Below are 23,086 nucleotides of genomic sequence, written 5' to 3'. Positions count from 1 at the left end.
TAACCGACGCGACACGGTTGAAGTTTTGCGAGCCCGCATCCGCTCCTCGACATGTGAGCAACCTCGCGACTCCACTATTAAATAATGTCTCTATGCTCGTTCGAGCTGTTAAATACTTGAAATTCCATGGATACCTCGCGGTCTACCTCGCCGACTTTGTCTCGAAAGTTACGCACGCCAAGTCCATTAACTTCGAACAATCCCATGCTTTCCCGATAATTCCCGGGGCAGATTGGAAAACCGTGAAACAGAAGCGAGACGCGTAACAGCATTTTGGCATTTAATTTCGAACGCCGTCGAGTGCCGAAACGCTTTTGCACAGATTTTAATTGCCGTTTTCACGTTGCCCCGCTGATTGCAGGTACGCCGCGCTGACGCCGACCCGAGTGACAGCGACAATAATCACCGTTTGGTTGATCTCGATAACGACGGTGGTCCTTCAATCCATGCTGGACGTCGGCCCGGACTTCTGCCGTCGACGCTTCAGCGGCATAGCCTTGGAGCAAATAATCGGCGCGACGATTCTAGTAGGTCTGCCGGCTTTGGTGATCAGCTTTCTGTACGTAAAGCTCGTGATTCGCGTAAGACACGCCACCAGAGGCTCGTACAAGCCGCCCGTAGCCTTCTCCTGGGACTACGAGCTGGCCAAGGCGAACATATACAGCTGCGTGATGTTCGTTATATTCTGGTTACCATTTGGCACCGTCGTATGTGTCAACTCTTTCCGACCGATAAGCGCCCGCGTCTTCTACAACCTCGCCTGGTTCGCCCTGTCCAAATCCTGCTTCAACAATCTTCTCTACTGCGTGGCGGATCGCCACTTCCGCAGCGCCTATGTCAAACTCTTCCATTACTGTTGCTGCAAGACCACGGTGAGTTTCTCGAGACGTACGCGCGAGGGTGGCCGGAACGCGAGCGACGTCCGCTTACGAGTTCATATAATCCATTCGTACGCGAGTCCTGGCGCCTCTCGTCCTCCCGTTGGCAGACCCAACGGACGCGACGTTTACGAGCTCTAAACATGCCCAACGATCGGGACGCAGCGGTGCGAGCTTAGTGGAACGCGGTAGCCAACTTTAAATGAGTTGAAATCCTCGGAGAGCTTCAAAAGCCAGGTCGACCGCGGATTCAACCGGTTTATGGTTTGTGGAAAACACAAAATGAATTCTTGCAATTACAAGGGCAATCGTTATTGCTTGGGGAAAATCCTATCCAGATATAATTTTCTAAGTTTCCTTAAGAATCCGCAGTCTGGCAATCGCGTGCACTAAGCAAATCCTGCTGTACTTGCAAAATGTATCCTCGTTGATACAGACGATCACCGTCCAAAACTTCTTTCGTTTCCGTTCTTGTCAAATGCTTGTGCGTATGATTACATCTGACAATTTAAATAAATTGTTTCTTTCTTCCGATACAGAAGAATCTTTCCTATTCGAATTAGAAGGAGCTAGGAGCTTCGTCTCATGCACTGTTGATTATGCACTCAGATCAGGGATGTTCATTCTATTACACAAAGCTGTGTTTGTTCCAACGGATCTGTTGCATCGGTGTATTAGATTCCAAATTACTCGTGTGCAATCAGCACCGTAACCAATGTTTCCGTTTGAATAGCGAATTGATAACATCGCTGGAAATTCGTATAATAGGTGTTCTACTGTACTACCGTTATCAACGATGATTATTTTAGCCAGCGAAACTGCAGTCAGATAATTTTCCTCCCAATTACTGCGTTCATTTATTAAACGAAACAGGTACTCCGTAAAATTGCACGCTTAATAGGCGGAGCAAGCCTGTTCTTCAGTGTTCTTCAGCAGGAAAGTACTTAACGCTTTGGCACTAAACATCTCTGTGTGATAGTCCCTTCTTCTATCTAAATGTGAATATTGTCCAGTCCATGGTGCTAAACGAGCATCGAAGTTCCGCGGTAGAGATCACGATTGACGCTGAAACGGGCAATCGCCGTCCATTGGAGAATATTGTCCTGTCTACTGTCCTGAAGGAGTCTTCCCTCCGTCTACTTATATGCATATTTCTTCCAGTTGCATTCTTCCAAGAGTCGACTGTCTCACAGTAGATTACACATCCAACGGTCTCGAGACAAATCGAATCGCGAGTTTTATATTTAATACAAAAATTTAGTTTCGTATTACAAGGACTTGCAGTAGATTTTCTATTTTTTTACATGCCAGCGTTTTGTATTAATTTGAAGATTAGTGCTAAGATTTGATGGCTTAAATAAACGCTTTACGCTTCGCGAGTATGTATCTTTAGATCATTAATGTATTCAATTTCTTAATCCTGATGTATTAAAATTGCAAGAAGCTACTCCTCGATCCTTTGAGTCTGATCGTGAATCACGATAATTTCTTTTTTCAAAACTAAATCTTGTAATCAGGTACATTGAAAAATAGTTGATCTCTGTGGTATGCCTCCCGGGCGTGGATCACCTTGAAATACCTTGCATTATCCGGTGTAATAGCTAGGCAAAGTATCGAGGGACAAGATCTAAAGCGCGAGGCACCTCAATAACACGTGGACGGAATTCGCGTGGAATATTCTGATGCCGTAATTTATACTGATACACTTTAGTGTTCAGTCTCGCACACGATTTAAGCGAAAGATATTCCTCGTTAAATTATTAACCGTAGCTAAATACACTCGACGGCTCGAAAGTAATATCGCTGCAACGCCTCGAAGGGTGAGATTTAGAAGGGTCCGGTATATATTCAGATGATTCACGCCGTTCCTACTGTGTGACGGAGTTAAATCGTCGCGGCTAAACCGTTCCAACGAAAATCAATTTCCACGAGGGAACGCGGAGAGCGAATGCAATTCCGTATTTTTCATTTTTCACTCGCCGAATCGTCAAAATGGATATTAAATCTACCCGGATTATAAAGCGTGCATATTAACGAATAACGTTTTTGGAAGTTAACTGAGAAAATCAACGGTACGCTGCTTCCCATATTTCGTACCATGTTAAAATCGGATTTTATAGAATTACAAAAACGTAAAACGTGCAGGCGATAAAGTTAACTGCAGTAATGAGAGAAAACACTGTATCAGATGCATCTCTTTAAGTGATATGAACATATCTCAAACATGGATCGAGGAAGCAAGTTTCTATAGGAAGAGAGTCTCGCCATTTAATTTTGCGGGTACTCTCGATCTACTATCGATGAGACCGAATTTAATTACGAAATTCTTGCAACTAATTGTTCGAATTATGCAATCTAGCTGCGCTCGTAACTAATCGAACAAAGTTTTTCCAAGAAGATCCAACAGTTGGAAACTTCCTACTCAACGAGTTAATTTAGTTGAAAAGTTCTTCTATCAAATGAAGTACCTTTGTACTATCAGTTGCATTCGTTTAATTGATATTTATTGCGTGCCTACAATTACTTCGTAACTTTCAACGCTATCAGCTCGTCCCGTGAAGTCAGATATCGTTGATTCATTTTATTTCTATCGACTAGGCCGTACGTGGCATCAATGTTAAAAGTACAAGTTCACAGAAACACGTCTATAAAACTTATGTAAACGGCCATGAGATTTTACCATTTAGAAATGTGTCCTAATTTTCAATCGATGAACTATGCTATACCATAAAAAAATCGACGAAGACTGTTTCAGAGAACATTTTTGGACAAATACCTAAACGTAGAATTTGTGAACACCAGAAAGGCGTATAGAGCGTACGAAGCAAAGAGCAAAACTAAACAGATACGACTGAATCTTAATATTATATATTAAACGCTATTCTTGAAACGAGAAGATAATTAATAAATACTACTTATACCGTGTTATGGAATTTCAATATTATAAAGGGCTAAAGAATTTACATGTTACTCGTTCGTACGATAGATATTTAAAATATATTACCAGATGTGAAGAGGAGCTACGTATTCAACGTTTTCGTTTCCACGGATTCTTAATCGATAAATTCATTTGTTCTTGGTAAAAGAAAAGATTCGTGGTAGGAAACGATATTCGGTATGGTTTCGATTAATGGTAATCTATTTCGTTCAGTGAAGAAAGTAATTAAAATAAGGGACGAAACGTGTTATACATAGACCGTTCGTTTCGTAATGAGTTCTATTGGTTACTAATTACCACAGTGACGTATCTTCTAACTGTATCTATAATATATTGTACGTTACATGCCTTCTGTCAATCTGTGATCACACTTTTTAGGTATGATTGTTCAGTAGCGAGGCGCGGCGCAGTTTTCAATTTTACACGATTGCAAATTATTACACGAAACGAACGTGCAGTGGAGCTCTTTTTTTTTTCTCTATTATTCATAAAACAATTCTATCTCGGGATGGAATGCTGCATTGGACACCAACGTCTCGCGGACCAAAGTACTATACTATTTTGAAACAAATCCCCAAACGATTTTGTCAGAAAAGAATTTTTTTACTCGACAAGTGAAATTGAAAACTGGGAGCGCGGTAAGAACTTTGTAAAAGGTACTGCGAGAATCCGGATTACAGACGAGTACAAAACCTTGGCTACGGTAACTCGATCGGAAGCTTTCGCCGTTCTAAATCGGATACGGAGAACCGAAGGAAAATACCGGGGGAAATGAGAAACGCCGATGACGATGATAATGCTTGAGAAATGGGACCAGGAAAAAGTTTGTTGTAACTACTTTTCCCGGCTACTTTTTTATTATACACTTTTTTTATTCCGACTCGCCGTAAGCTTCGATGATACAGTCCGTCTGCGCGTCGACCGGTTTTACCCATTCAGATTCAAAACCGATAATGGAAATTAAACGAGGAAGAGTTCTTATCGACTCGAATGAATCTCGCCGCGAACAAAGTTTCGACTCGAACGGTAAAATTGGACGAGCGTGATTGTTTAGTTTTAATTGATGAACGCGCGGCGGTCGCGAAACTTATGTTGAAGAGAAACTCTAGCTGACCCTTTAACGAAATCATAAATGTCCGTATACGTATACGTAAGATAAATCGCGTCTAAGACGATAATATTATAATGTAACGATTCATTTATTCTAGTCACTCGTTATCTGTATTATTACGTTCATTAATGATTCATCGTTCCCATTTCAATTCGTTCGCCAATATCACAGTGGATTTTCTATTTAATGTTATTCACGTAGAGATAAGGAAATTAATTAACCGTATTAATCACGATTACGACACGAATACTCTTCTTATCAAATGTACGTGCGATCTAAGGATGTAAATAGCGAAAATTAATTAACACGAGAAATCGACAGGCACTGCATGCGTGTTCGTATCGCTTGTCGTAAAAAGAAATTATATGCATATCTCTTTAAATTCGAATATATATTTACTGTATTTTTCGTCTGAGCAATTTATGCAGTGTCCGTCCAGTGGTACACTTTTCAAACTCTTACTTTGTAACAGAGAATGTATCTCTCTAACTTGTGTAATATACGCGTATCCGAAGGAAAATCTGAAAAGCTATTGTTCCTTTCTTTCGATTGCAGATAGAAATAGCGTAACTCTTAAAGTAAGATGAATAACAAAGGCAACATTCCCATTGTTTCTTTTCGCTTTACCTCCAAGTAATTCTGTTAGATGTTCGAACAGATCGATGAGAGGCCAATTATTTCTTCGTGCAAAAGATTCTATTATCGATTCAATTAAACTTCTTTGCAGTTTGCATTTACGAGGACATAACGATGTCCATACGAAATGTTCGTTGATCGAAGAGGTACCCGAATAGAACTGATCTACGCGTCGTGGCTGAAGTCTTAATTAAGTCACTATCATATCGGCGTCACATATTTCTACGATTAAATTATTATTAAATATTACACGCGTTTTGTTACTGTGAGCTTTTGTAATGATATTCGCGAACATCAAGAATCGTTTGCACGCGACATGTAGTGCACCGATACGTTTACGATACTCCTAATAAATGTACATGTGTAAGTACTTGACATCTCGAAGAACGATTTCTAAAATTAAATGTTTTCTCAGGTAGTCAAGGAAGAAGACTGCTATTTGATATGACGAAAATTTTGTTAGAACAATCGTATCGGCAATTGGCAAGAAATAAACCAGAAACTTCCTCTGACGTTGATTCAATTTCATTATAATAACAAAAAGTTCTGAATCGTTGCCCGACTGTCTGGCTAGATTTATGACTTTCCCGACGAGATTGTCAAGAACTATTATTATAATATATCTAAAACTTCGAGGACCATGAACTCACAATAAAGTTTCTCTCGTTTTCTTGTATAACTGTCGAGCAAGGTGTCTGAAGCGAGGTCTGCTTCTCATCGTGCGAAACGATGATTCTACTACGTATAACTCGCTGCAACGTAATCGATAAGCAAGTAAACAAAAAAAAGGAAACCATATAAAATTGATGTTGTGCCCGAATAAGTGTCCATGATAATAAATTATTTAACCACCGATTAAGGCGACGTAACGTTAGACGATAGAATAGTTACGATCAGTGTTAGTCTAGCTGAGTAGATGGATGTTACCAGAATTATAATTTAAAGCAATGCGAGACTTGCTAGTCGATAGTACACCGATATGAAACACAAATATGTTTATTTTTTACTGAATGTATTTCGCATTGATGTATCTTTTGCAAGCGCCGGCCTAGGCGTTATTAAAAATTAAACAGAAAAAAAATCCCTTGCTTCATTTCATGATTGTACTCAATCGCCGACTATGTAAGTGTAGATTTTATAATGTTCTAATAAAGGGACTTGCTTTTTAGATTGGTCGATGTCGATATTTGCATAACTACAAATTGTTTGTAGTTCAGTTTGCATAGATTTTAGCGACAAAAGTAGATGTAGATTATTTACATGTCGATATGTTTCTTGTTTTATAAATTCTTTTTAAATAGCTATTCACTGCATTTTATTTATACATTTTCAATCTACTTTTATCATATTCTTACTGCCAAAGACATTTAAAACTAAGTTTCACTGTTCCTCAACGCACGGCGCTGTGACCGAAATTTCTCTATAAACAATACACACTGCTCCTAGCAAAGCTTGGAATTACAACAGTTCCTAATATCATTTCATATACCTATTCATTTATATAAAATGATGAGCATGTCACGTGTTTAAAAAGGCAACGAAACAGACTGAGAAACTCCATTTCTTGTAACATCTCACACGTTTAAGGTAAGCACTTAATAAGAGGTTAGTGTTGCATTCTTAACAGAGCATCTTTATTCCTTCGGATTTGATTTTGTAGGCATGGATCCAGAATTTCTTTCTAGACTGATACCACAGAATAAAGAGCACGTGCGTCCAGCATGCAAGAAATGTGGATATGCTGGACATCTTACATATCAATGCCGTAATTTTATCAAAGTGGACCCGAACAAAGAGATTGTTTTAGACGTTAGCAGTACAAGCTCTGATAGTGATGAGAATTATGTTACTCCTTTGACTGAACTACGGGAAAAGGAGCTAAAGAAGAAACTCCAGGAAGCTAAGAAAAAAAAGAAAGAGAAGAAGAATAAGAAAAAATCTAAGAAGCGTAAGAAGTCAGACACTAGCGACAGTGACTCAGAGTCAGAATCTTCCAGCGAGGAAGACAAGAAGCATAAACATAAGAAGAAGAAAAAGAAGTTGAAACATAAAAAGCATAAGAAACACAAGAAGGATTCCTCCGACAGCGATTGTGATAAGAAAAGATAATTTCATTTGACTAATCACTAGCTATTGTAAATATTTAATATGTACATAATACTGTATTGTCTGCGAGTGAGTATATAAAATTACATTTATACAAACTGTTTTCAATCTCCAAATGTAAAAGGAACGAATATAATTTTATATTAAACAGTAAATGTATTCTGATAATTAAAAATAGTTTTGTCCCATGATTATAAGAACAGGCATTTCAGTTCAAATAAAGAAATACGTGACTGTACGCTGTAGATATGTTTATCTTTAATCCTTAGAACCCTTGTCAGAAAATTATTAAATCATTGATTTGAATTCGGAAAAACAACAAAAGAGAGCACATGGTTTTGCTCGCGCAGTCGCAATACTAAAAGAGACGAGAGAAAAGTAAATAGGTTAGACTCATGGACGACTTGACTGTTCCCCCGCCACGGACAGAGCTTCACTCCCCTTCATCAATAAAAACAGTTTATACTCAGTTCTTCAGGGCTATGGTTAGAGTACGCTTCTCTTGATTACGAATGGATCATTAAATAAAACATGACACGGCACGCAAGAAATTGTACAGCTGGTGCTGTTTACACCTACCACGAAAAGAAGAAAGATGCATCCGCATCGGGATACGGTACAAACACACAAAGAGTTGGCAAAGATTCCGTAAAAGATTTCGACTGCTGTTGCCTGACACTGCAACCTTGCAGAAACCCTGTGATAACGTTAGTATACCTCATGTTTCAATCGTCTGTTTCATTGCCTGATTTTACCACGTTAATTTCACACTCGTAGAAAAGATGGGTACTTATTTGATAAAGAAGCGATCCTAGAATATGTTCTAACCAAAAAGAAGGAGTATGCGAGGAAACTGAAGGAATACGAAAAACAAAAGCAGCAGGAACAGGTAACTACACAGTATTACTAAAATATTATTTCGAATCTGGTAATTCTCTTTGTTTCATAGGAACAGTCCAATGAAAAAACTGCCAATGAAGAGCTACAGAAATTGCAAAACTTCTTGAAGGGAGAGAAGACCATTGTTTCCAGAAGTCAGACTGCAAACAATGAATCAAGCTCTTCGGTTTCAAACATGAGCAATGGTAAAGACAAAACATTACCAAGTTTTTGGATCCCTTCCAAAACACCAGAAGCAAAGGAGACGAAATTACAGAAACCAGACAAAACAATTTATTGTCCTGTCAGTGGGAAACCATTGAAAATAAAGGACCTCATCCCTGTGAAATTTACCGAAGTAAAAGACCCAGATGATAAAAAGTCTTTGATTGTTAAACAAGCACGATATATGTGCCCTATCACATTTGATATTCTTAGTAACAGTGTACCATGTGCAGTTATAAAAACTACGTAAGTATTCCTATTTCACTTTTATGTTAATTAATAAGTAATAACTATTTAATATTTGTTCAGAGGTGATGTAGTCACAATGGAATGTGTGGAAAAGATTATAAAGAAGGATTGGATCAATCCCTTGGATAGTACAAAACTGACTGACGCAGATATCATACCTCTTCAAAGAGTAAGTATTAAAAGTATGATAATCAAGTGAAATGTCTAATACTAATATCAATTTGATTTCAGGGTGGTACTGGGTATTCAGCTGTTAATGATTGCTTAGAGGGCAAACATGAACGACCAGTATTACAAGCATAAGTTACATGAATATCTCAGAAATTTTATATACATGTAATATAGTAACTATATTTTGATTTAATAAATTGTTTAGTCGAATAAAATGTGTGTTAAGGTAAAAACTCACCGATTTCAGCTTGTAGACGCCATTACAATCGGTCCTGTCAGCCTTCGGTCCTGTCGGCCTTCGGTCCTGTAGCCCTTTTCGTGATCACCTATAATCAGTCCAATATTATAAAATAACACATAACTCCGATATGTATGTTTAGACTACTTATCAAACTGCATAAATAGTACACTTTAAGCGTAATATCAGTGCTTGGAAACGAAATTTCACGTTATTATTTCGTATTGGAAAGTTTAAAGCGTAACGTTATTCTACGGAATGATTTTTGCACGATTCTTTTTACACTGTCTTCTGTTTGCGTATAACACTGCTCAACTCAATCGCGACTCAACGAATACCAGTACTTCCAAAACTCAATATTAAACAATGTAAAACAACGAAAAACGTACCTTATCTCCACACTCTTTGCCCGATTTGAACTAACAACGTAATTATTAACAGTCTACTGAACATCGACCGATACGAATCGTAACGCGATTGGTCAAGTTCGAAAGTTCCTTCCGCCAATCGCGCGGCTCCTTTTCCGCGCGTAGTTTATCGATCCGAGATCCATCGTAGCTTCCTTCGGAAGGTGTCGCCATCTCAGGTAGCGCGATTTTTTAAAGCGTTCCGAAATTCTGTCGTTCTGTCGGCCAGGCGGCAATCTATGAAGAGTTAGTGTTCACGTAGTGCTTGCGCGCGTTCCTCGGAAACTAGTCTTTCGCCTCCGTTCGTTTTTATTTCTCGTTACGTGAAAAGAATCGAGTGTCAGGATCGGTGAAAGAGTGTCGAAGCGGTGATGATTTCTCGCCAGTAAATAAAAGGTGAGTGTCACCCTGCGTAAGTGTCACTCGCTCATTATCGGACGTTTGCTCGTCGCACGTGTAATACCACGGCGATGACCAAATTCACGATACACTTTGCTCGCGAAATGTTAAACGTTCGAAAACAATAACAATCAGTTGTATAGCCTGCGTTATCGTGTCCGTCATACGATCTTGTACATAAGTTTCCAGCAACACCGAGTCTATGATAGATTCAGGAAGTAGGACATGCAAATGCATTGATTAGTTGGCTATCGACAGCGATAACGCGATCAGTGCAACGTGGAGAGAATTTCGGCGCGTTTTCTGCCTCGTCCAAGGAAGTACGTGCGTTAACAACGAATCGTTTAACAAACAAAACCGTGACGCTATGTAAAAAAAATGTCACGCATTAGCTGTGCCGATATATATTTGAAAAATTTATTTTCTGCTTTTTCGTTCACGCGTTCGCGGGTTTAACCCGATTCTCGACTATCGTACACCGCGATGTCTCATTTTTCACGATCTTGCATTTTCTGCCAGCGTCAGTCCCAACGTATCGCGTACACGTTAAAGCATTTCCTATTTAAATAAAGACATTTCATCAACGAAAAACACAAGAGGCGAAGAATGCCTCGTTGCGTCGTCTAAATCAATCTTAACTTATCGATCGTATTGATTTTCTCTTGTCTCGCTGTACCCCGAACGTTGCTCACAGTTGATTTAATCTAAACGATTGAAATCAAGATCGTACGTACGTACAATTGACGTACGGTCGAAGCTGAACGCGAGACAGTTTAAAAACTGAATTCGCACCTTATGTCAGTACTTAAGGAGCTACGCGAGTGAACGGTCCATTAGGTATTATTAACGATAAAGATCAATTCCTGAAAGGCAGCGTTATTGTACTTAACTCGCGGTTAAACATTCGTTTATATACAATTGAAGTCGTAAAGATAGAACGTACCACGACGATCTAGTTTACTAGCAAGCGCGATGTAATTTACACGCATTTACCGATCTTCTTGTTCGCTATAATTAACAATATATAATATAAATCCCTTATAAATAATTGATAGACCCGCGCTCGCTAGGAGAAGAAGTCCATTACGTTGCATTAATCACTCGAAGCGTTAGACAAAATAGAATGCAAATTTATTGGTAATACGTATGTTGGCATACAATAATGCGCTATCCAATGGTAAGATAACTTCCATGCAGATAGCGATAACTATTTACGTTTGCATATGTATATATGTATGTATAATATATATATATATATATATATATATATACATATATCCGTATTTTCAAGTATTGTATAACGCAAGCGCACACGCGTACGTACGCGAAACCTTGTTATATCACTAAGCACATCTGCAGGCCGTCTCGTCTACACACCGCCAACTGCGTAACGTGCATGGATTCTTACATGTGCTCGCAGCCGGCCATGTGTAAGTGAGCGTACGTAATAGAAGGTTAAGCTAGGTTGACCGACCATGATGCGGAGTGCATGCGTAACGAATAGTTCACGCCGGCCGCGGTCGTACGTGAGAGCAAAAACACGATACCGCGGTGCATGTGTTTTCGTGCACGCGTCGATGATAAGCGACGACACAACGTTATATCATCGTCTACGAGTGGCGCACACCGCGTATATTGCGACACCATCCGCCGCAGTTCTTTCACCCATCCAATTTGGCTCGGGGAGATCGCAGATGCAAATCGATCGCGTTTCAACTTGCCGATTATATCAATCGGTCGCCGCCGAGTCAATGCCTCGACGAACTTGAAACGAATTAATCGTCGATCATTCTTTAATTACTGTTTGAATAACGCGATTGATTGTATATATGTACTTTATCGATTTCCATTCGTGACATCGATTGAAAAAATGATTTATTTCACCTTTCAATAATAATTACGTGCGCTTTGAAGTTTTCTAAAAATACGTCAAATTGGCAATTTATTTATTGCGACTATCGTCTTTTATTCATTGGTTGTATTACGTTCGTTAAAATTTCGCATTGACCTTCTCACAGCTGTTTACTATCACTAATAGCCCGTCGCACGAATAATTAGCGTTATTACCATTCTTCCGGAATCGTCATACATCGACTAGCTATACAATTTATATGTAAAAAACGAAGACTCATTCCCGGCACTGGTTCCCTACAGATAAACCGATTTTCGCTTTTAAAGCCGCCGCGGCTCGTTCATTAACAACGAAGTTAAAGAGAAAGTAGGAACTGGCGGCAGTTCACTACCGTACGTGACTCGCCTTTGTTGTATTTACTAGACGTACTAAACTACTGACCTCTCTTCCCAAGAAACGTGTAGGCACGCCCGTGCACCTAAACGTAATCGTAAATACGCCCGTCACGCTTGTCATAGGCAGGCGACTTCTATCTCTTGTCAGGGATCCTTGTCTTATCGACTTGTATCCTTGTCTTATCTATTCCGCTCTACTTGATGTGCATAAATTCTTGCCACTAAAATCGTGCCCCTCCGAATTTGTCACGTTTATTTTATTATTTATTTACACATTTTTCAAATTGCCAAACGGAGATTTCTTTTATATAATGAGAATCACAAAAGACACTTTTCTTCGAAAAGTTTAAAAGTGATTTCATGATACTAAGAAGCAGCTGTCGTTTGCACGATATGTATGAGCCATAATTTTCTTCTTCGTCATCCGTTCATTGAATTACGGCAGATTAATGGATCGCGGAAAGATCCGAGGCGATTAGATCCTCCTTGACGCGACGATTCCTACCACTCTGATTTTCCTACGGGAAAAGTTTTGGCCGGAGAATTCTCGGCGATCAGGTGAAAATTACGAGGCGAGCGGAAACTGTTAGTCACGATCGCTCGTTAATAAATGTATAGTTGCCCGGTCACCAATGCTTCGTATACACTTTAAACGTTACGTAATAGATCTTGCGTGTTTTGCGGTGCGCATTACCTCATTCTCGAGTATGGCGCGGTCATTTTCCCACCGTGGACTACCCTCCCTCCTGGCTCGAATACGCGTGAACTTGTTTCCGCTTCGGGAAAGGCATTTCCCTTATCCTTGCGAAATTCAAAACAGGATGCGGGACACTTTGTCATTTGCAATTTTAATTGATTCACCGAGAAAATCGTTCGTTCACCGGAAAACCGAATCCCGTTCCTACAAATATGTCTACGTATTATTACGTCTTATTTCAATGATTCTTCTAATGCGCTTCGGACAATTACGGTCTCTTTTTTTTTTGACCGTTGATCACGGAACGATCTACGGATCGTTCAAGTATTTACGTAACGTAATATCGGTCATGCACAAATCAGGGGGAAAAAGTGAATCATCATCGATTACACTTGCTAGGCTGCAGCATAGACGATGGCTTCCTCGTTAAACCTTGAATTAGTAATCTGCCCCTGAGGTGATACTCCGCGCGATAAAAGAGTCGTCTAATTGTAGGCTTTCCCGATATCGCATTGGACCTTAACAGAAATCTCATTGAAAAAAATCCCGTGATCATTATGACGCGTTTGTAATCTTGACTTTGAAAATTAAACGTTTGTACAATTCTAATAGCCTGAATATTCATACACTCTCTGTAGATTTGCATCAACCAGTAAATATGTTTTTTCTTTTGCGGTCGCCTCTTAGATGGTCAAATGTTATGACTGACATCGCGATATTTGTTCTCGAGTAGACGCTAAGCGAATATTGCATAATTGTTTCCAGTCATTATACCGGAAACATAATCTTTTACTTCATAACACGACTCCCGCTCGGTTCCCGGCTCTGGTCGAGCTAATAGCGTTGGACCAATTAAACCGGCTTATTCTTGAATCATTTAATATACGCAAACCATCGTGAATAAACATTTTATCAAGACTTTTAAAAAAACAACTGACACGTAACAATTATTTAGAATTTATATCTGTTACCAAGGATAAATATGTCCAACGTTTCGATTGGTCTCTGCATCGTAGTCTTGTTATTTGCAGATACGTATCAGACCTCTCGACCTTTTTCCTACTTAGATCGCACTGAACGACAGTAGACGCATTTTCATGGAAAGTGTGAGTGACCTAATTTCGCACGCGCTTCTATTTCAGAGATTATTCACCAATCAGTTTGAATCACCGTCGAGCTCTGATCTCTTTCCCTTTTTGTTGAATCGATGCGTGCACAGTTTCAAGAATCGTGTAAGCCACACTGCAAGTTCGAAAAGGGTTTGTCACACGAAGGATTGCCGTTTACAATATAGACTCGAGTATTTCTTCACGTTTCATGGACGGTCAAATACCTCGTCTTGAACAGATATCAAAAGTCGATCGAACTCTCGTTTTAAATTCCTCGAAACGAGACGAATGTGACTTATATCCATTCGCATTCTCACGTACATAATTAATCTCAGTTTACAGTACGGATGCACGCGTGCTTTTTTCCTAATACTTTTTATTCACGCATCGATAAGTGGAAACGGAAAGAATGTTATATTAATCCTACTGTATTGCCTAAGAGCGTATCGTCATTACACAATCGTGAACGATCCGATTCTTCCGGGAACTTGATTTTCCTTGAAACAAATTTAGACGAATCGAACATTTTCGAATTTCATCGAGACGAGAAACTGTTTATAGAATTTCGAATTTTTGCAACAGTTCGACCTACGACCTCACGTTCCGAGCTGCGAGTAGTGTGACCCAGTCAAGATCGCCGGCGGCTAATCAGAAACCGTGGTTTGCACGGTGGATTCGAAAAGGTCAAAGCGTTTCAAATGCAAATAACATTTCTCCCGTAAGGGTACATAATACCGGTCGGTGATTGCACCAGGAGGCGTGCGAGTCCAGTTGGTTTATAACGTTGTTTTATGCCCGATAATAATTATTCGCGTCCCGGCGCGCGGAACATCAAATTCAATTCCGAAACCATTGACCGAGCCGCGCCGAGACGCGTGTTGCATTCACTGCCAGCTTCACTTTCCCCGTGTGCCCCGTTGGATATCAGATATAACCTGCAGGCAACGTTTCCTCTGAATTCTTACTTTCGCACCGTTGACCGATATTCATCAAGCACAAACCAAACGTTGCAGCTTTAACACCAGTTACTAGGAAATATGTATAACTCTTCCCATGACGTCTTCTGCCAGACGTTGGTCTACGACAGTGATGGGCAAACTTTTTTAATGGGGGGCCACAAAGTTTAAGAAATTCTAGAGGAGGGCCAGAATTATAGAAAAAATGCACTTTATACTTCTCGACCGTGAAAACGTAATTATAGCGGGCCATATACTATCCATGTCGATGGGCCCTCGGCGGGCCGGATTAAATAATTTCGCGGGCCGGAGTTGGCCCGCGGGCCGTACTTTGCCCACCACTGGTCTACGATATGCTTGTCTTTCAGCGAGCGAATAGAAATCGTTGATCGTAAAGGCGATCGGGCCGTGTGCGTGTAAAAAGGTTGCCGGCGAGATAAACGAAGTCCAATTGCCGCAAATATTTAAAACGACGGCCTTGCGTGCGCTGGAGTCAGTTCCTGGCCAAGTTTTACGTCACAGGTCAAGCACATAGGGGACACTGAAAACGAGTCGCACTATCGGTGCACCGTGCTTCCAGCAGTTCATTACGTAATACAGCATTGATAAGGAAATAGGGTAAGGTCGCCTTGACATTGCCGTATCGTAAATACGATCCAGTTGTTCTTTATCGAGGAAGATTCTCGCCGCGCGCCTCGCCTAGCGTCGTCGCGTCGTTTCAATAAAGCGGTCGCGCGATCTGCACGAGCGGACAGACCTTTGAAGCGAGCTACTACTGGCTCGGGCGAATGTACACTCTCGCCGACCGGTCATCGCCGAACATCGGCCGGTGAATTCGATCGGTCGATTGAAATGCGCATAGCTTACGCAACAACCGTTCCCTACGATAATAATTACTCGGGAACGAGCCTTCTTCCCGATAATGCCTCGCTAACGATTACGATCGAAACGCCTATCAAATCCTTCAATGTTCCCGTCGAACTCTTATACGAACCGACACCTCTGAAACGAAGACCCGTTTCACCCTCTATCTCTACTCGGTAGAAAATTCGAAAGGTACGATCGTTATCGTAGCGCATCGGATAATTCATTACGTAATCGAGTTAATGCGAATCGCGCGAGCGATCGTATACAGAAGTTACGATGATTTTATAATAGCCAAATAGATTGAACATATTATATCATGGAAATACGCACAGTCTGTACGCGTAACAGGTTGATCGGCTCTGTTGATTACGTTACATTATATTATGTACGCGTAGATACGTACGTACGTACATACGAGGCGTTATTAGATTTTTGTATGTACCTCTCGCGATGGAATCTGTTCCTTCATCGATCGCAGCAATGACGAAACACAAAAACCTGTTTCCTCGGGTACTAAAGTTTACGATTAAAGAAGAGCCGGCTTAAAACACTCGTATTTTATAATAATCGTTTGATATATGACTAGAAATAATTGAACACTCGTTTAGAATCGCGGTATAATATATTATATTGGATCCTCAGAAAGGTCGTGTTCGCACAGTCTTTAATCGAAAAATGTACTTTCACTCGGCCATTTATAGATCACTCGCCAAGAAGAAGTTAGGAATATATTAATACTGTCATAATAACAATATCGGGGTTCGCACATTGTCGTATCTGGCTTATGAATGCCATAATAGGTTCGGAAACTCGAGGATACAGATGTTGAAAGCGGACGGGGTACCGTGTTAAGTGAAAAGATTCTAACGACCCTTCATTGCCACCTGACACTCTTGTGTGCCTATACAAGCGTAATCCTATCGTAAATATAATATAGTGATTCGGTCTTCTGTCCATTCAATTCCCTACAATTGGCGCAGCGTCAATTTCATTTCATCGTTTCCTCCGATTAATCAAAGATATTTTTAACACGCTCTCGCATGATCAACCAACGGATGATCTACTTCTAGAAATTAATTTACATGCAGGTATTTTAATAAAAGTGTACGAAGAACTGAAATATCTACTTGGCCCAGGGTTAAACCCGCGTCCTCTGCTCCACCTGCCTCCTCCGATTCTCTATATCGCCGTTGTTTAGCCGACGAATGGGCCGTTTTTATAACTGGCCGATGCGGCGATAGGGGATGTCGTCGGCAAGACATAATCTGTCAGGCGCAGGCTTGATGACGTTTATGTAATCACGTGGTTAAATTGTTGTACTGTTGTCGGTGCGCTTATGTAACTGGAATTCAGCAGCACGAAAATGTGCACCATGATCAGCGGAATATCGTTCCGATAGATTCACCACCCCTGGCAACAAGTTTCTCAACCATCCAGAAATATTAAATATCTGAACCCTTTCAGAGTTTAGACGGGAGGACGATTTATTGTTTTATGTATTAACTTCTTGCCAGGAGTAACGCATTAGATGTTTGGAAAGGTTTTTACCTCGGAATCTTAATTAAACACGTGGGTGTTGCACATTTCCGTTTCTATAATCAACAACCATCGTGTTATAACAGGGAAGTTCGACTTTTATGTATGTCCTATCGTGGCTAAGATCGACTATTAGATCACGTCTGAGGAAACGCTGTTATGTTAAAAGATATAGCAATTGATAATCATTTTCATGCCTGAACGAACTGTGAAATTCTTGGTACGCGGTAAATTTTGACGTACTGCCTCTATTAATTGTTGAGCAACACCGAGTATGAGTTATTTAGTGGACTCGACGATATTTATTTCCAATATACGTACGAACGTTCGTAAATGATGTAATTTATTTCCCTGTCTCGATTTAACGGTTCGCGCGTTTGAGGAGGGCCGCATTTCTTCTCCGAGTCAACGATCTCGATGCTTAATTAATGAGTTATCGGGCCAATTATAAAAACGTACAATAACCGAAAGAAGAGAGATCCATTGATTTGTCTCCGAGCTCCAGGTGTCTCGTGAACTCGCTCGAAATTCATTTGCCTTAGAATTGTTCTATCTGACATTAACGAGATCCGTTCCAATTAGATTTCTTATTCATACTATTTATACATGAAGAAGTATAAACGTAAGCCGAGCCGTTCTCATGGTATATCCTTTCTTTGCAATTTTAATCGCTGCTCGACACATAGTTTCTGTTCGCGCGACTCCGGCAACCGACACGAATAAGTATTTGTTTTCGTGAGACGAGTATCAAATTTTTGCAGATCGACAGATTCAAAGGACAATTTTAAAAGAACATCAAGTAATATTACTTTACTCCTGAAATCTTTATAATGGATTCTAAGTGACACGGTACTTTGTACTGTGATTGCAGATCATTGGGCCATGCAGCCAGATGAAGAGACGTGTGGAACTGCTCGAGGCAGATTTGAGGGTACGTACTCCACAATTTTCTATCATTTATGATTTAATAAACAATTTTTTCCAAAAAAACTGAGGACTACGTTTATGATACCAGAAATAGACTATTTTGTCTCGTGCGATATTTATTTTAAACGATTATTCTTTTCATTTGGATTCAAGCAAATGCAAGTCTGATATTTTTCATGGCTGTATTGTTGAATGTATAAATAGTTTTCTCATGCGAGTATAATCCACTCGAAGTATTTTAAAGACAATGAATATTACAACATTCGAATTAACATAACAGAAAAGGAAGGTGACGCGAATCGTGGCTCGTTACATGGGAATAATCAAGGGTAGAAAGAATATGCTTTCACGAGCGTTTTCCGGGATACTGTTACAGAAGGTTGACCAGTGTTATCTTACCAATCAACCCGACGAACAGAATCGAGGAATCCCTGGTCACTCAGGAATCTGAGAAAATAATTGATACCTATACGTTGAAACCGAAGAAGGTCCGATAGACGAATGAATAATACATGTACAAAAAACATTAATCTTCAAATGAAAATAATACTATCGAGAAGAGTCTGTTGTTAGCTATCAGTAGTGGATGCGTTCATAGAAACGTGCAGAAATAATACATGAAGCGCTTTAAAATTACGAGTCAATAGTTGTTTCATTCACTGGTAATTTTTTGTTGTATTCAACGTATCGACGAAATAAATCAAAAGAGAAGAAAGAAAAAGGGGGCAATTTTTACTCGTCGCATTTGAGGATTACCTATATTCAATAGCGATATGTGTGTCCCGTTCCAAAAATTTACGCCCGTTAACAAAGGTTGAGGGATCCGAGAGCTCGCGTCGTTTCTAATAATTGGATAAGCGTGCGGCAGGAAAAAAGCGAGTGAGAGAGAGAGAGAGAGAGAGGGAGGGAAAGAGAGAGTGCGAAATCAGCGTAAATTAATCGAGCAGGCTGATCTCCGGTTACGGAAAAATCACGCTAACGAGTACGCACGGGCCGATTTAGAGAAGGGATCGGGAAACGTCTCTGTGGTCACTTCAAACGTTCGATGCCGATCGCAAATTGGGGGATGATAACAGTGGGACGAGGGACGATGCATCGATGACGACAATTACCGCTACGTTACAAACAGATCGCGTTTAATTCAGGTAATTAACGTTAATTAATACAGTGCACGAAGTCTCGATGCGCTGATCGCGGATCAACAGATTTCCTAGGCGGTCGTCCCTTGACGTGGTGCGTCGAAAATACATCAAAATATCTTGGGGAAACGGCGCTAATCATATCGTTAATACGATGACGTAATCGTTCATAAATAATGAAAGAATTATCTTCGAACGAATTCACGTTGCACGACTGCGCGTATGCATGCGACGAAGAATGATGTACCACGATTCTTACAACATGAAAGAAACTTTTCTCATAAAACATCTACCTCCCCAGTTTCTTCCGAGTTCCTCTTGTTCGAGGACTCGTACAACGAGTCTGCAAACGTCATTCCGTGGCTTCATTGTATCTACAGAAAATCACTATTTAAATGAAAAAAAGTAGAAGACAGAATCAGAAATAATAGCGAAATATATAATATTTCGCATTACGTTTCGATGAGAACGTGTCCCTTCCTCACGGCCTCGTTTGTTATGAACAACGATATCTTTTACTTTTTATTGAATTCTGCATACGCAAGACGGGAATGCTCGTATTAGCTTTTGACCTGAACAATGCTCGTTTCATTGGCTTCCCTTGGTAGATATCGCGATAGAAACTCTTGAAAGTTCACGATTCAACGGTGATAATGCCAGCTCGCAAATATTATGATAAACGTCGTAGACGAACAGCGAACGTAGACTTTTTAAAATTTCTTCTAGTATAATTATTCGAACGATGTTCGCTGCAATTATTTATATCGTTTTCACGCTCGTTCGATTCCTAGTCGTCCAACACCGTTTCGTCTTAAATTCATCCCCTGCGAGGGAGTAACCCTCGATTTTTTCAATGACCCCTTGCGTACAAGGGAAAGAAACTCGAGGGACGAGACTTCCATTGTTCACTCGTTTCATTCAAATTCTCGATACTCTGCCTACACCAGTTTTTTATTTATCTTATTATACGAGTATATTTGTTCGATTGAATTTATGTCAGAATGGGGTGAAACATGTATTTACTAAGCTTGCGAACGTGTAGGAAGTCGTGTTCTTTTAATCACCTATTCGAGACAATTAGCATCGTATCAGAGATAAGACAAATTACAAGATATCGATGTCACTTTTCAACATGTCGCGTAATACGCAGTTCTCGAGCTGTTTGGATGACGGAATCGTTTCCAGGATGCAAACAATTATTACGTTTTTTCACTGCGATCAGCTGTGTCAATGGACATCGGGTCGAGATTTCTCGATACGAGTCAGACAGCTACTACATCGTCTTTTTAACGAAACTAAATTTATATCTTGACGACGAGGCAATGATTCTGCGCAGAGTACTCTTGTAAACTCGGATCCTTGAAACAAGATTATCGTTGATGTCATCCTAACGAGATTAAATGTATCTTCCCGCGCTACTTCAGATAAACATCATTGATAAAACGCAACACTTTGCCGATAAAGACAGAATCGTGTGAATCAGAAGATAGTCGCTCCCAGGAACTCGTCCTCGACATTGAAACTGGTGACAAGCCACGATATTCTACATTTTTTTACGGTCACAATTACGAATCGATCAACGACGACGTTCCCTCGATGACGCGACGCACCAAGTCTCTTCCGGCGAAAGACGACTGAAGAGGAGCAGCGATCCGTCTCGTGACGTTCCGACGGTATTCAGTTTGTCCGCCGACAGGAACTGTGTCGAGTTTTCGAAAACGTAGTGTGTCAGTAATAAGAACGAGCGACGCGGCATAATTCGAGTGTCTCTCCCCCACCTATGCCGGTGGGCCAAAGCCGAAGGAAGAGCACGTGGTCATACCGTGGTGATCTGCACCGTGGCCAAGATCCACCATCGCCATCGGCGTCGTTCCACTTCCACCTCCGGCTGGATCACCACCTCCAACAACCACCACCTACTACCGCCACCCGCGCTCAGTGTTCGTTGGCCGTCACGGGCGAAGAGTGCGCGTGAGTTCGAACTCGCTTCGCCCCCCGCCGTTTCCACCTCTTCTACGAGAAACCACCACCACGGTACGCGACACAACACCACTTCGTGGTTAACAGTAGTGGTTAGTAGTAGCGGCACGATCGCGAAGGTTGCCGACGACGTCGTCGTCGTCGTCGTCGTACGTGGTTTCTACACGCCGCGGTGTGGTGAACACGCATCGGTTGCGACGACCGTATCACCGGAAGTCGGTGGCCGGCGAACTCCCGCTGCTCTTCCGGTCGAGCCACGTGGTCCTTCGTCCGAGGACAAAACTCGCGCGGTACCGAGCTCGTTGGATCGGCGAGCGCGGCACGACCTCGTCGTCGTCGAAGAGGCACCCTCGAAGCACGAGGGCATCGACCGAGAGGAGGGAAGGCGAGAGGCCTTCTGCGCTCCTCGAGGATGCCGCCGCTTCCTCGTCGTCGGCGACGACGTGGATGTACGCGCTTCTCGGTAAGCTCGATGCCCGTCCCGACGGGCCTCGCGCCGTCAACGTGGTTGCAACGCGCGAACGACTGTGTCACGGTGTGTCCAGACGCGAAACGAGGAATTATTTCTACGTCCCGATGCGTCGAAACGACGTTTCTGTCGTTTCTTCGATCTATCCTTCCTGGCCTCTTCTTATACCGAGTGCGATTATTATTTGCTGTGGTGTCGTTGGAAATGTTTGGTGCAATGACGTGTGTCAGTGAATACATGCTCCGTTCTTTTAGGATACTATGATCTCGTGCCTCCGGAATCCCACGTCGCGCGTCAAAGGTACCTCCCCTATTTTCTTCATTAACGATCACCTACGATTCTAATCGTACACCTTCATCATTCGAACACTTATCAGCTGGCATATGTAACGTCTCGTGACGATGATCGTTCCGTCTTCAAAAACGTCGTGATAATCGTCCACTTTCGACGCAATCGACTTCTCGTGTATTCTTGATTAAATGTCAGTAATACTTCAATCCTCGTTCGTTGATACGAACTATTATTCTATTCTCTTTGCCGTTTAATTTACTTCGATAATTACCGTAACGTTCTTCGATTGTTCTCTTCTGGTCTGATACGATCGACATTATCATCTTATCAGGGACTATTATGGTCCAGATATCACCAGCAGCACCCTTTTTATGGACCTCTCAAGGTGAATTGAATGCAATCACGACGTAACGCACGGACTCCTCGCCATGCGTTCGTATTAATGAATAAGAGTAGTTTTGTTTACGATTCAGAGACGTCTATCTTAACAATAATCAGATTAACTATCTTTGCAGCAATTTTAATAGATAACATTTATTGCTACAATTAACGAGTGATCATATTTTTCAATGTCCAAAGCTTCTTAAAGATGTACTGGCTATACAGTCAATCCCAAAAGTTTATGTACCTT

At 41.0% G+C, this 23,086-nt stretch overlaps 4 protein-coding genes and 2 long non-coding RNA genes across 23 annotated transcripts in view; 5 read left to right on the top strand and 1 right to left on the bottom strand.

Moving 5' to 3' along the window:
• The window catches only part of LOC108630748 (histamine H2 receptor), a 76,226-nt gene extending 69,575 nt beyond the window's left edge, over positions 1-6,651 (top strand). For all 12 annotated transcript variants that reach the window (XM_026818206.1, XM_018034219.2, XM_018034216.2 and 9 more), the window contains one exon: positions 362-6,651. In XM_026818206.1, coding sequence (XP_026674007.1) covers positions 362-1,019 — 658 coding nt within the window. In that variant the 3' untranslated portion in view covers positions 1,020-6,651. The remainder of the gene's footprint in view (positions 1-361) is intronic.
• Positions 6,652-6,847: 196 nt separating this feature from the next.
• LOC108630750 (protein SREK1IP1) lies at positions 6,848-7,914 on the top strand. The gene is made up of 2 exons (XM_018034222.2): positions 6,848-7,150; positions 7,224-7,914. Exon 2 carries the CDS (start codon positions 7,226-7,228, stop codon positions 7,670-7,672), a length of 447 nt encoding a protein of 148 aa, XP_017889711.1. The 5' UTR covers positions 6,848-7,150; positions 7,224-7,225; the 3' UTR covers positions 7,673-7,914.
• Positions 7,915-8,048: 134 nt separating this feature from the next.
• LOC108630749 (nitric oxide synthase-interacting protein homolog) lies at positions 8,049-9,408 on the top strand. The gene is made up of 5 exons (XM_018034221.2): positions 8,049-8,376; positions 8,447-8,558; positions 8,619-9,019; positions 9,083-9,191; positions 9,254-9,408. The coding sequence occupies exons 1-5, from the start codon at positions 8,201-8,203 to the stop codon at positions 9,323-9,325; spliced, it is 870 nt and encodes a 289-aa protein (XP_017889710.1). The 5' UTR covers positions 8,049-8,200; the 3' UTR covers positions 9,326-9,408.
• A 626-nt stretch (positions 9,409-10,034) lies between these two features.
• Positions 10,035-19,587, top strand: LOC113465017 (uncharacterized). 2 transcript variants are annotated; one of them, XR_003389855.1, is made up of 3 exons: positions 10,035-10,234; positions 18,521-18,580; positions 18,953-19,587. It is a non-coding gene; the product is annotated as an uncharacterized LOC113465017 (long non-coding RNA). The 2 variants fall into 2 exon arrangements; XR_003389856.1 differs by lacking the exon at positions 18,953-19,587 and adding an exon at positions 18,857-18,946.
• Positions 19,588-19,691: 104 nt separating this feature from the next.
• On the bottom strand, positions 19,692-20,462 carry LOC113465019 (uncharacterized). The gene is made up of 2 exons (XR_003389858.1): positions 20,172-20,462; positions 19,692-20,089 (listed from the first exon to the last, which is right to left on the bottom strand). It is a non-coding gene; the product is annotated as an uncharacterized LOC113465019 (long non-coding RNA).
• Positions 20,463-21,440: 978 nt separating this feature from the next.
• cyc (basic helix-loop-helix ARNT-like protein cyc) overlaps positions 21,441-23,086 on the top strand; it is a 22,996-nt gene continuing 21,350 nt past the window's right edge. For 4 of the 6 annotated variants that reach the window (XR_003389853.1, XM_026818191.1, XM_026818192.1 and 1 more), the window contains exon 1: positions 22,195-22,464. Coding sequence is in view for 4 of the 6 variants with exons in the window: in XM_026818191.1 (XP_026673992.1) it covers positions 22,425-22,464 (40 nt within the window). In the remaining 2 variants the exon portion in view is untranslated. Of the gene's footprint in view, positions 22,159-22,194; positions 22,465-23,086 lie in introns of those variants that run through there. The other 2 variants (XM_026818193.1, XM_018034068.2) reach the window with 2 other exon arrangements.

Source organism: Ceratina calcarata, unplaced genomic scaffold (assembly GCF_001652005.2).
Source record: "Ceratina calcarata isolate Rehan_Ccalc_2016 unplaced genomic scaffold, ASM165200v1 scaffold78.2, whole genome shotgun sequence".
Classification (NCBI taxonomy): domain Eukaryota; kingdom Metazoa; phylum Arthropoda; class Insecta; order Hymenoptera; family Apidae; genus Ceratina; species Ceratina calcarata.
The sequence above is the reverse complement of the archived record's forward strand: the minus strand, read 5'-3'. Positions and strand labels throughout refer to the sequence as shown.